Below are 13,668 nucleotides of genomic sequence, written 5' to 3'. Positions count from 1 at the left end.
CAAGCCAGTATCTTTGGGGTGCGTAATCATGGGGATTTTTTTTTTTATTGATTCAGAGAGGAAGGGAGAGAGAGATAGAAACATCAATGATGAGAGAGAATCATTGATAGGCTGCCTCCTGCACGCCCCCTACTGGGGATTGAGCCCGCAACCCAGGCATATGCCCTTGACTGGAATCGAACCCACGAGCCCTCAGTCCGCAGGCCAATGCTCTATCCATTGCACCAAGCCGGCTAGGGCTCATGGGGATTTTTAAAAAAATGTTTTTATTGATTTCAGAGAGGAAAGGAGAGAAAGAGATGTTTCCCCCTCCCTTCCTCTCTCTGAAATCAGTAAAAACATTAAAAAAAGAAACATCAATGATGAGAGAATTAGCGATCGGCTGCCTCCTGCACACCCCGTACTGGGGATCAAGCCTGAAACCCCCGCATGTGCCCTGACTAGGAATGTGACCTGGTTCATGGGACAATGCTCAAGCATCATACCGGCTGGGCAAGTCATGGGGATCTTTAAAAGCTTCCTGAGGAGGCTATGTAGGGGGCTTTATAATGTGGGTTAGGGTTGAAAACTGCTGCTTTACAAGAGAGGATGTTTCTATTTCATGCCCTGAGTAACGGTTATGTAGGTATCACCTTATAATTATTCTTTAAGTCACAGAGATGTTTTATGCACTCTGTATGTTTAATCTATTTCACAAATTTTTAAAGTAAAAAACATCTTTCTTACATGAGGTTCTCTAGAGTAGTCAAATTCATAGAGACGAAGGAGAATTGTGGCTCTTAGGGGCAGGGAGGGGAATGGGGACTTAGTGTTTAATGGGTACAGTTTCAGTTCTGCAAAATGAAGAGTTCTGGAGACATATAATGGCGATGGTTGCAAAACATTGTGAATGTGCTTAATGCCCACTGAACTGTACACTTAACAATGGTAAGAGGGAAAATCTTGTTAAGTGTGTTTTACCACAATTTTTTAAAAAATCTAACATTTCTTCCCAACTAGAATTGGGGCAGAAACAGCTAAATAGGAGGCCACACTTTGAACTCACAGAAAGCATGGTCGATTGTAAACATTTACTTTCTCAGCAAATCCTCAAAACCATACTATGAGTTAGGTACATTTATTATCTCAAACCCAGAGAGGTGAAGTTATTTGTCCAACATCACACAGCAAGTGCCTGGCCAGGGTGTGATCTTAGGTTATTCCAACCACAGACCCCTAAACCATGACCTTACCGCATGTTGCGCACTGAGCTCATTCTCCTCCAGCCTGCAGTCCCCCCACACCCACCACTTTCCAGTAGGAACAGAAAGAGAACTATTGTTGGCAGAGCCCCAGGCACTGTAGGGTCCTGGAGAAATAAGAGGGCAAAGGTGCCAAAAGCTCTATGGGGGCATCCCTAGGCCTGGTGCCTGGGAGGTGGAGACAGTGCAGGTGGAGGTGCAAGGGCATCTGGGCCGCCTGGGCCGGCGTCAGGTGGAGGCGTCTGAGGAGGGCTTCATCCAGGACCTGCGGTGGGAGAGGATGTCAGCATTCAGCCAGGTCAGTTCCAACCAGCTCTAACCAAAACGGGAGTTAGGCCAGTACTTCCTCCTCCCCTCCTGTCTGTAGTTATTAATTTCCTTTCTATGTGTGCACATGTAAACACTCATGCACGCTCACTATGGCAGGCACTGGCTAGAGCAGTGATGGCGAACCTTTTGAGCTCGGCGTGTCAGCATTTTGAAAAACCCTAACTTAACTCTGGTGCCGTGTCACCTATAGAAATTTTTTTATATTTGCAACCCTAGTAAAACAAAGATTTATATTTTTGATATTTATTTTATATATTTAAATGCCATTTAACAAAGAAAAATCAACCAAAAAAATGAGTTCGCGTGTCACCTCTGACACGCGTGTCACAGGTTCGCCATCACTGGGCTAGGGGTTCATCAGATCAGTTTCTGCCTGAGCATAGAGCTAAACTACATTTCCCAGCCCCTCTTGCAGTTTGGTGAGGACATGTGATTGAGTTCTAGCCAATGGAATGGGAGTGTTCGTATGTATGCCGTTTCCAGACCTGGCCCATGAAAATCTCCCACATGAACCTGCACTGTCCCCACTTACCTGCTGGCTAGATAGCAACAGCCTGGGTCTCTGAGTGACTCCTTGGAGCAAAGCCCACCTCTGCCCCATCCCCCATTCATTGGATTTAACATGGAGGGAAACTAGTGTGTTAAAGACTCTAGTTACACTTTGGGGCTAGTCTGTTAGAACTGATAGTTACCTAAAACACAACCTCCTTTCTCCCTTTTACCAAAGAGACTCAAAGAACAGCAGCCTTAGAAGGGCCTTTAGAAATCAGCTAGTTCAGCTTTCTTGGTGAACAGATGGGACAGATGAGGCCCAAGACGGGGTGTGTCACTTGCTCAGGGCCATACAGCAAGACAGGGCTACAGTAGCTTTGGAAGCCAAGAGGGACTGCCTCCCAGTCCCCAGCTGCAGAGGTAAGGTCTGGAGATCTGCCCACCCTCGTCCCCCAGCCCACCCCCAGAGGGCAGAAGACAGGTCAGCTTGGGCACCTGTTTTTGGGGCTTGGTGCTCTCCGCTGGCAGTAGAAAGCGTTGGCCCAGAACAGTGCCCACGCGGGCTGAATACCTGTGGTCCCCGAGCACAGGGCAGAGCTGTAGTACCATGTGTACCTGTAGCTGACTTGGGAACACTAGGAGATAGGAGAGAGACCAGACGGTTAGCAGCTGCTCTCTGTCCTACCCAATATCGTCTGTTCCCATTTCTTCCCGGGAAACACCACCCCCATTCTCAGATCAGGTGGTTTTCGTGAGGCTGATGCTACTGCCCGGGCCTCCAGAGCAGGGCACATGACCAGGTCAGGATAGTCACAGCTGTCAATCCACCTGGCCTGTGAGATTCACCCATGAAGAGAGGCAACCCTGAATTTATTGTTGAAGCTACTGAGTATAAAGCATGTTCTTTCCTGCTGGGGTGCTGAACTGGTGGGGTGTAAGCCTGGAGCTGCTGGAACCCTGGCCATCTCCACCTTCACCAGGGGAGAGCCTGTGGGAGAAAGAAGCCAACGTATGGGTGGCAAGAAGAAGTGGAGAAACAGCTTCCTGATGACATCCTCTGAGCCTCTGGTCCAGCCAAATTATGTGAGCCAATCAATTCTTTTTGTCTTAAACCAATTTGAACTAGCTTTTGGGAAACTTACAACCAAAAGTACCTTGACAAATACAGAAATGAGGGGGCTATGTGCTAGATATGGTACAAAATGTTTCACATATATAAACTTATTTAATTGTCATGACAACCCTGTAAGGTGGGTCATATTATCATCTTGGAAAACCAAAGCTCAAAAAGAAGTGACTTGCCTACCACCATAAACTGGTAATAACCTAAAAACCCTCTTGCTATAAACCACCTAGAAACCCCGGGAAGATATAACAACAATCTTTTAAAGACACAACTGGGTACACAGGCAAGTACGGTTCTCAAGACCAAAACACAAAAAGGAAAATAAATCCAGAACACACAAGAGCCCACATTTCACCTATTCTCGGAGTGCTGCCAATCCTGATATCCAGGGGGTCTGGGTTCAAGTGGCTACCCCAATGAAAATGGTGGACCAGGAGAAAAAGCCAGCCACCAACGAAGGCAGATGATTACCTTAGGACTGGATAAGAGGAATGAACCATTGCCCTGAAAATTCATAGCCATGAGCCTGTTCTCACACAGGTTTGGGGCTCTACTACTTCTCGAATGATCTGTGAACTTGCAACTGAAACTAATATTTAGGGAGATCCTAAAGTAGTGATAGTCCTGAGGCATTCAGCAGAAGCAAAGGCAGAACCTCTCCCAAAGGGCCCACATCCAATGAGGCAATAAAGGGATTCCAGAGTGCAGCAGAGATAAAGAAATAAAAAAATACGAAAGAAAAGTTCATAGGGAATAGAATGAGAGGGTCAGACATGTCTACGGTATTAGGCATTGATACCACAGAGGCCCAGCTGAACCTAATCCACCAAGTGAGAGAGTTGGTGGGAAACACAACAGAATTAGACCCTCAAGAATTTCAGACAGTGGAATTATAGAAACACAATTGTTTAAAATGATTAAAGACTAAAAAAAAAAAAAAAAAAAAAAAAAAGAACAAATAATACAGGTAAAAAAGCATGACATGTTTTTAAAAAGGCCACTTGTATTTATAAAAGAACCAAATAGAACTTCTAGAAGTGAAAAATATAGTCAATGGATAGGTTAAATTTGCAGATTAGATCCAATTAAAGGAAAATTATTCAACTGAAAGATAGATCTAAAGAAATTACCCAGGCCCTGGGCAGGTAGCTCAGTTGGTTAGCGCATCGTCCCAATATACCAAGGTTGAGGGTTCAATCCCAATCAATGCACATACAGGAATCAGCCAAAGTGGAACAACAGGTGGGTGTTTCTCTTTCTCCCTTCCTTCCTCTCTCTCTCTCAAATCAAAAGTAAAGGAATTACCCAGAGTGCAGCAGAGATAAAGAAATAAAAAAATATGAAAGAAAAGTTCATAGGGAATAGAATGAGAAGATCAAACATGTCTACGGTATTAGGCATTGAAAAGGAAGAGAATAGAATGCAAGAGGCACAACATTTGGAAAGAGAACTTTCCAGGACTGATGAAATATATTAATCTTCAGATTCAGGAAGCACAGTGAATCCCAAGCAACATAAATAAAAATAAACTCCCACACCTAGATTTATCATAGGGAAATTACAGAATACTAAAGACAAAGAGAAGATTCTGAGATCAATAAGAGAAAAAGTTGATGAGCTACAAAGGAATGACCATTAGATTGACAATAGAAGACAAGCTGGGCCTGGTAACATACACCTTTGGGGTCCATCAAATGCTCCCCAGGCTGCTCCTAACACTACCACCTTCCTCCCACTCCCTCACCTCCCCAGCCAAATGCAGTTCTAAAATCTGGCTGGGGCTCTAGACCCACCTGTTACTGGTTGCAGCTGGACCAGAGCACAGCCAGGGCCTGTGGCCACCACACGGAAGTGGCTTAGGGTCCTCTTGACACCTTCCAGGATGTCCTTTCGGGACGGGGACTTCACTGGAACTACCTGTGGTATCAGCCCCCAAGAATGAACAAGTTCACACACACCTGGGAGCTATACCCAAACCTCCCTGCTACTCAGGACAGGCAGTATAGGCAGTGGTTGTGTGCCTGTTTTGGGAGACAGGAGAGCCAGCTACCTCACGTCCATACCCTTAACTCCCCTGTAAGAGTAATATGTCTGGAGAGTCTCCTCCTGTTCCCCACCCAGACCCTGACTCACTGAACCAACGCCATCAACGTATTCCAGTTTCAGAGCTGCTTGGATCTTTCCCTCAGAAGTAGCGGGGATCCCATCAGTGACAGCCCTGAGGAAGAGGCAGGAGGCGGTCACAGAGTGGTCTGGCGGGACCTCCCCACGGCCGCGGAGCCTCCCAGCACCTCTCACCAGTAGGTGGCCGTGGGTCTCTGGGCTCTTCGTGAGTAGGCGAAGAACTTCTGGAGGCGGCTTGCTGTCTGGGGACAACTGGAGAGGAGCACAAGCCCAGAGGTCTCCCTGAAGGAAGGGGACAGGTCATGAGAGTTAAAGTCCCTTGGGCTCACTCACAAAAAAAGGAGAAACACTGACCTGTTTAAGGCCAAACAGTAGTACCAGATTATAACCCAGACCTCCTCCTGAGAAACAGGGCTTCCTCGTGCTTGATAAGGCTATGCAGCTCAATGTGTCTCTCACTCCGCCTTGGATCCCAGGGAGCTCAGAGTTAAGTGTCACAACAATTACCACCAATTGCGGAGTGCCCACCATGTGCCAAGCCCTATACTACTAATTTTATATATATATTATCTCTGAAATAATTAAATTCCCCACACACAAGCCAAGGAGTTTGTGAAAGTGCAAAAATATTTCTTCTCAAGTACCATCTCTAATTGATGGCAGTTAGACGAAAGAATATCGATGATCAGTTCATGGCCATGCCTGCCATGAGTAGGAACTTGGAAAAGTGTCTGCATACTGAACATGGCTCTTACTAGTATTAGCTCTAGGTAATGATTCAGGAAACTGAGGCTCAGTGAGGTTTCATGCTTTGCCTAAGATGCCAGTTTGTGCATGAGGATTTGAACCCAGATCGGTCTGCTCCCTCCTGCACCTTGTATTCTATCGCTATGATCCCAAACCAGCCATGGAAATGCCTCGGCTTCTTTCCAAGCAACTGTTCCCTAACCCTAGATGGATGCCTATCCTACCGTCCAATCACCCCCACCACTTACTTCCCAGATGCTCGGACAACCTGGAGCTCCTGCTCCCCAAGCCCCAGGGACTGGCTCAGCTCTGGCAGCACTGAGAACAATGTCAGCTCTCCTGGTTTTCCTGGGGAAAAAAGAAAGAAAAAAATACAAGTTGCTCCAGAGGCAACTCTATCCCATCATCCCCTTCTCTTCACTATTCCCTCCTTAGAGACATCAAACCCCCTTTCAGTGCATCTCCTTCCCCTGCTCATACCTGTCACTGGGAGACCCTGTGGCTTGTTCAACGTCACTAGTGGTCCTAAGACAGACATACAGGAACATCATTGACAGAAAAAGCAGCAGTTAGAGTTTACAAAGCACTTTCTCAATTCATCTTTTTCTCTTTATTTTTATTATTGACACTGTTACTGATGTCCCATTTCCCCACTCCCTTTGCCCCTCTCCACCCAGCTCCCCCCCCCCTTCCAAACCGTTGTCTGTGTCCTTGGGTTATGCATATATATCCTTTGGCTAATCCCTTCACCTTCTTTCATCCAAGAAGAAAGAGAGAGAGACACATCTATCTCTATATATAAAAGGCTAATATGCAAAGTGTCCCCTTGGGAGTTCAACTGCTCGCTATGAAATGTGCTGACCACCAGGGGTGGCGTGGAATGAAGGAAGGCTCCAGTCGGAAGGCCCCAGGCCTAGGGAGCCTACCCATGCACAAATCATCGACCGATGCCTCCTGCATGCCCCCTACTGGGGATGGAGCTTGCAACCTGGGCATATGCCTTGAGTGGGAATCTAACCAGTGACCTCTTTTCCTGGGTTGACACACAACCACTGAGCCACACCCACCTGGGCTCCAATAGTCTCTCTCTCTTTTTTTTTTTTTTACATAACATTGGAACTTTTTATTCTCTAATTAAAATTCAAGTTGCTAAAAGTGGATACAGTAGACAGTTGGACAGCCAATTTGGCAGAAGCTTCATTTGAAAAAAAAAAACACAATTTCTTTACATGACTGCTTTGGATCTCTTCTCTCAGCCTTTCTCAGTGCATAAAGTGAAACTTTACCTCATCCAATAGCCTCTTTTTAAAAAAATATATTTTATTGATTTTTTACAGAGAGGAAGGGAGAGTTCCCTCTGGCTCAATTCATCTTATCATGAGGCCCCACCACAACTCTCAGACATGTTATCAACCACACCCTAAATGAAACTTCTTCCTGTCCCTCACGTATGCGAAGCTCCTGCCACCTCAGGGCCTTTGCATTTGCTGTTTCTTCTGTCCCAGACTTTCATATCTGTCTCCTTCATATCATCCTGGCTCAGATGTCACCAGCAGAGGCCTAATTCTGCAATCTAATGTCTGCCCCACTCCTACAGTCCCTCACCGTCATACCACTGTTTTATTCATAGCACTGATCACTAGTAACTACCTTGTTTAATCCATTTCTCCCACTAAAATATTGGCTCGCTGAGTGCAGAAACCATATTTATCTTGTATAGCCATGCCTGGTGTCTAGAACATAGACTATGCTCAATAAATAGTTAAGAGAAATATTAAATAGCTGAATGAAGATTGAGGCTCAAAATGTTACTTTCCTAAAGCCACACAGCAAGCTGATTACAGAGCCTAGATCTGACTCCAGAGCCTGTGTTTTGTCCATCAATAAGCAATTTATTAGAGCAATTCCCATTCTGAAGTGCCTAATGTGTTTAACACTCTCTAGCTCTTTCCACCTTCCCACCCCGTACCCCATAATGCAGAGGCTCAGAGAGATTATGTGGCTCATTCCTGCCCATGACCCTTATACAGCGGTTCTCAACCTGTGGGTCGCGACCCCTTTGGCAGTCGAACGACCCTTTCACAGGGGTCGCCTAAAACCATCCTGCATATCAGATATTTACATTACGATTCATAACAGTAGCAACATTACAGTTATGAAGTAGCAACAAAAATAATGTTATGGTTGGGTCACAACATGAGGAACTGTATTTAAAGGGCCAGAAGATTGAGAACCACTGCTCTAATAGGAGGCAGACCAGGATTGGCCCCCAAAGGCTTTTAATGGGGAGCCCATTCAGTTGGCCATAAGGCTCGGGGCAGCACGCTCCCCTCCCCTCTCTGTGCAGCTGTCTCGCTCACGCTCACCTTTCTGGTCCACCACAGATGCCCTCAGCACATCGACCAGCTCCTCCCGACTGAGGTTCTCTGGCTGCAGCAGCCCTGGGAAGGACTGGTTTCCCAGGGACCCTGATCGCTTGCTGGAGCCTCGAGGTTGCAGCTGACGCCTGGAGAAGGTGGAATAAGCAACAGGGGAGTGTGTTTACTGAAGTGCCGCCCATTCTTACCTCCACACACCCTTCCTAAATCCTAACAAATGCCTCAGAATGCCTGGGCGGAGGTCTCCGAAAACTCAGGTTCGACTGGCCCCATTTTACAGAGGAGAAGACTGAGGCTCAGAGAGGACTAGTGACGAATGTGCCATCATACAGAACCAGCATTGGAACCCATAGCTTCCTAACTCCAGATCCCGCACACACCTTCCCCCAGCCCCCCCTCCCACCCCACGGAAGTGTGTATGGGTGTGTGTGCAATCACCGGGCCTCGGTGCCAAAGCCTGCGACCTTGCGAGCTGAGCCGACCCCTGGCCCCCGCCACCAGCCACCCCAGACCGGGCCCAACACCCGGTAGCCACCCATTTCCCTGCGAAATCAGTGCGCATGTGTCCAGAGGGCAGCCCCACGCCCCACGCTAGCCCACAGCACGCTGATTGGTCAGATCGACTGTCAATCGGAAAAGCCAGAAGGCGGGGCTTTAGAGCCGTGAGAAGGCGGAAGTTCGCCTTCGCCTGGAAGGAAGTGCTTCTGGGGAGCCGGGGGCACAGAGTAGAGGAGGGGTTTGCCAGGGTCGCAGAGGCTCTCTACGTACAAAACGGGCGAAAGGTTGACGGGAAGAGGCCGCGTGCTAACCTGGCTAGGTAAGGGAAGCCTGCACGGCCGCCTTGCAAACTCCGAGGCCTAAAGGAACCACAAAGGATGGTCTGAAATTAAAACGTTGGGAACTAAAAGCAGTTTATGGTGGGTAGTCATGTTCTAGGCCAGTATCTTACCTGGAAAAGGTCCATCTTTATCATAACGGAGACTGTCTGTTGTTCCTTTGCACCTGTGATACATATCGTTGGAATGTCAAAGTAATTTTCCAGACCCCTCAAAGCACGGGCACCAGTCTGCAGAGACCACAGATGGCCTTGTTGTTATTGAGTTCGTTTGTTGACTGTTAACTCTCCTGCACCCACCTAAGTAAAAAGTGTGTCTATCTTACTTTTTATCCAATCCCAGAGTTTCCCCTCCCTCCTCCGCCCCACTTCGCTTTCTCCCACCTCCCTAATCTATCATCAATGGGTTTCATGTAACCCATTTGATTGTAATGTATAAAACAAGGTGCAGCCATAGCAGGTTTGGCTCAGTGAATAGAGCATCCGCCTGCGGACTAAAAGGTCCCAGGTTCCATTCAGGACAAGGGCATATGCCCAGGTTGTGGGCTCGATCCACCCCCATCCCCCGTAGGGGGCGTGCAGGAGGCAGCCAATCAATAATTCTCTCTCATTGATGTTTCCATCTATCTCTCCCTTCCTCTCTGAAATCAATAAAAAATATATATTAAAACACACACACACACAAAGTGCATAACTGCCATTCTCCAGAGCATTATCTCAATCCATTGAGATTTTGCTTCCCGGCATTTGTCGACAGTTTGGCTCAAATAAACTCACAAAAATTCTTCACAGGTTTGAATATTTCTTAATGTTGACAGGGAACCTGAGACACAGAGCAGAGGAGGAATTCATCAGGGTCAGAGAGGATGTCTCAGGACAAAACTGAACGAACATTAGGTTTTCTAATTACCATTTTAATTCTAGAAGCCTTCTGCTTTCAAAAAGCCACTGTCTTAAGGCAAGTTGGGGGTAGGAGTGAGGGAAATCCAGTAAACTGCTTGGAAGGACAGCCTGGTGCACAAGCCAAAAGGAGAGAAAGTCCAGAGGCAGGAGATTCACTAAAGCATTATTTATCAAAGCAAAAACAAAACAAGCCTCAAAACTGGAAACATAAATTGCCCTGTGATTAGCTCTATACAGGAAATAAATCTAATATATCACCTATTCAACATTTTTTTAAAAATATATTTTTATTGATTTCAGAAGGGAAGGGAGAGGGAGAGAGAGAGAAACATCAAAGATGAGAGAGAATCACAGATCAGCTGCTTCTTGCACGCCCCCAACTGGGGATCGAGCCCACAACCCGGGCATGTGCCCTTGACCAGAATCTAACCCGGAACCCTTCAGGCTGTAGGCCAACACTATCCACTGAGCCAAACTGGCTAGGCCTATTCAACATCTTTTTCATGCTAACTCTATTCCAGGCCCTGGCAACTGGGGAACACAGATCAGCAAGACCCAGGCACTACTCACAGGAAGTTCAACCAAGTGGATACAGTTCAAATCACAGCATCACAACACACCTTGATAAACCCTGTGCAGATTTAGAGAGGAGTGAGGAACCAGGTGAAATCAAAAGGTGTCCAAGCATGGGTTATGATTGGCAGGTGTGAAGAACTTATAGAAATTCACCAGGAAGCAGAGGTAGGGAACAACAAGAGAAATGAACTAAGTAAGAAAGAAAGAACAAAATGGATTATTTTCTGTAATTACAACTATGGAAAAATCACATGGAACCTGTGCATTGTTTTATTTATTTACTAAGAGCACTGTAACTTTTAATTCATTGTTTGCATTAACAAAAGACTTCAAATTAACCTAAATCCATCAACAGAGGGATGGCTAAGTCAATTGTAGCACATCCAGACCATGCAGCCATTAAGGAATGTATAGGTCTATATGTGCTGGTATGACTCAATCTCCAGAGAATATTAAGTAAAAAGAACAAAGTGAAGGGCAGTGTGACTAGAATATGCATGCGCTGTGTGTGTGTGTGTGTGTGTGTGTGTGTGTGTGTATATATATAGTCATGTTCCGCATAATGATATTTCAGTCAACTACGGACCACATGTGAAGGTGGTTGCATAAAATTATAATAGAGCCCTGGCCAGTGTGGCTCAGTTGGTTAGGCTTCCTCCTATGCACAAAAAGGTCATTGGTTCTATTTAGGTCAGGGCACATGCCTGGGTTGCAGACTCAATCCCTGGTACAGGGTGTTCCCACCTGATTGATGTTTCACTCTCATATCAATGTTTCTCTTTTTCTCCCTCTCCCTATCTCTAAAATTTTTTTAAAATATCTTTTAAAAACCTCTCACATCAATGTTTCTCTCCCTCTAAAAATCATTTAAAATATTTTTTTAAAAGATTATAATGGAGTTGAAATATTACTATCACCTAGTGAGGTTGAAGCTGTTACACTGTCATAGCACAATGCTTAACTCACATGTTTGTGGTGATGCTGGTGTAGACAAACCTTTCATAGAAAAGTATAGTGTATACAATTATGTACAGTATATAATACTTAAAAATAGTAATAAATGGCTATGGGACTGGTTTATGTATTCACTATACTATATTTTTATCATTACTTTAGAGTGTACTCTTTCTACTTATTAAAAAAAAGTTTACCATAAAACAGTATGCCATGTTATACTAGCAGCAGGACCATACATCTCATACTTACTGCATCAATGAATTGCATAATTTTCTTTTGTGCTTGATTTAATCTCATGTTGTTTTGTACAGTAACATGCTCTACAGGATTGTAGCCTAGGTGTGTAGTAGGCCATACCATTTAGGTTTGTGTAAGTGCACTCTATAATGCTCACACAACAATGAAATTGTCTAACGGTGCATTTCCCAGAACTATTCCCATCATTATGGGGTGCATGACTGTAAATGCGTGTGCAATTTATGTAATTTGTTTTATTTATATATTCCTAGATTTCTGAAAGTGATAGGGAGAAGGGCACATAATAGGAATAGGACCACAGTTGTTTAATGATTATTCACTTTACTAACTATAGGTAAGAGGTTTAAAAAATTTTTTAAAGTATGTTTTTATTGATTTGAGAGAGAGAGGAGGGGAGAGGAAGGAGATAGAAACATCCATGCAACACTGATTGGCAGCTCTAGCACGCCCCCTGCTGGGGATCGAGCCCATAGCCCCGGGTGTATGCCCCGACTGAGAATTGGACTTGTTGGTGCATGGGTCATGCTCTACCACAGAGCCACACCGGCTGGGCGGGCTATAACAGGTTTTCTTACAGATCCTGGGAAACTGGAGAATCTGCTGCAGGAAGAAAAACAAGGCTGTAAAAAGATACAATGCCTTGGAGCCTGGATAGGTCCATTACTCAAAAAATTCAAGGACAGGAAACACTGATTTATTTGGTTGCTGTGCCAGGACCCTGACCCCCTCCGGGAATTCACCTCAGGAATGCTGACCATTCTCCAGTCCCAGGAACAGGCTGAGCTGGTTTTTAACAGTAAATTAACTACCTTGTTATTAGACTTCACGATCCTGGAAGGAGACACAGGGACCATGGACCCTGCAGCCCTTATCCTGCCCCCCTTCCCCCTTGCAGGTAGCCCTTCTTCCTTATCCTATACAATCAGCCAACTAGTAGGAGATGTTAGAGCAGAATTTTCAGGATGACCTGCTGCTCTCTCCATACTGCTGGCATTTTTGGATTAAATGCTCATGTAATTCAACCTTGTCTCTGCTTAATTTGGCTCAAGTAGAGACGGGCAGCCCCGGACCTGTTTTGTGTCCGGTTTCAAAAGGACACACAAAAACAAGATGGTGGTTGCTTCCTGAGAAGGAATCAGAGGTGAGAAGATGAATAAATATGTTTTCCCTTTAGAACTGCTTAAATTTTTTATCTCATTGATATATTTCTTATATATACACACACACCTAATTTAAATATCTAAAGCATAAAAGATTGTAAGATTCATAAAATTTTCAAAATAATAAAAAATTTCAAAACTAAAATTTGATAGAACTAAATTTTTAAAAGACAGTGTGATTCTATTTACATGACATTTTAGAAAAGGCAGACTATTTTGGCAGAAAACCAAGTGGATGCCAAGGGCTTGGGGTGGGTGGGGGAATAGGATTGACTAGAAAGGGGCATAAAGGAGCTTTTTGGCATGCTGGAAGTGGTGGCTACATACTGTATCAATTTGCCCAAAGTTAATTGAACTACTAGTATATACCTTAAAAGGGTAAATTTTATTATATGTAAGTTATACCTCAAGAACTTTTTCTAATTCAAATATTTAAATAACCAATTCTTAAGTAGATGTGGGCAAATATAGACAGGACTGGCAAGAACTTTGGCAATAATGCAAGTGGTGTGGTTTTATCTTGTTTGGGGCTTGGACATTA

The 13,668-nt window shown here is 45.0% G+C and overlaps 1 protein-coding gene and 1 long non-coding RNA gene across 2 annotated transcripts; one reads left to right on the top strand and one right to left on the bottom strand.

Moving 5' to 3' along the window:
* Nucleotides 1–694: 694 nt before the first annotated feature.
* On the bottom strand, nt 695–9,008 carry RPUSD3 (RNA pseudouridylate synthase domain containing 3). The gene is made up of 9 exons (XM_005870085.2): nt 8,877–9,008; nt 8,427–8,566; nt 6,541–6,585; nt 6,309–6,408; nt 5,488–5,595; nt 5,323–5,407; nt 4,983–5,106; nt 2,559–2,698; nt 695–1,506 (listed from the first exon to the last, which is right to left on the bottom strand). The coding sequence occupies exons 1-9, from the start codon at nt 8,975–8,977 to the stop codon at nt 1,315–1,317; spliced, it is 1,035 nt and encodes a 344-aa protein (XP_005870147.1). The 5' UTR covers nt 8,978–9,008; the 3' UTR covers nt 695–1,314.
* Nucleotides 9,009–9,020: 12 nt separating this feature from the next.
* Nucleotides 9,021–11,004, top strand: LOC106726748. Its single transcript, XR_001362854.1, has 2 exons — nt 9,021–9,255; nt 10,698–11,004. It is a non-coding gene; the product is annotated as an uncharacterized LOC106726748 (long non-coding RNA).
* Nucleotides 11,005–13,668: the final 2,664 nt, after the last annotated feature.

Source organism: Myotis brandtii, unplaced genomic scaffold, assembly GCF_000412655.1.
Source record: "Myotis brandtii unplaced genomic scaffold, ASM41265v1 scaffold312, whole genome shotgun sequence".
Classification (NCBI taxonomy): Eukaryota; Metazoa; Chordata; class Mammalia; order Chiroptera; family Vespertilionidae; genus Myotis; species Myotis brandtii.
Note: the sequence above shows the minus strand (reverse complement) of the source record. Positions and strands in the feature narration are given on the sequence as shown.

Excerpts from the sequence above, each read along its gene's own strand:
- RPUSD3 (XM_005870085.2), bottom strand. The coding sequence starts at position 8,977 with ATGGGTGGCTACCGGGTGTTGGGCCCGGTCTGGGGTGGCTGGTGGCGG. Across the intron at positions 6,409-6,540 it reads ACAGGGTCTCCCAGTGACAG|GAAAACCAGGAGAGCTGACA; the intron begins GTATGAGCAGGG and ends TTTTTTCCCCAG. Across the intron at positions 5,596-6,308 it reads GTTGTCCGAGCATCTGGGAA|GGAGACCTCTGGGCTTGTGC; the intron begins GTAAGTGGTGGG and ends CCCTTCCTTCAG.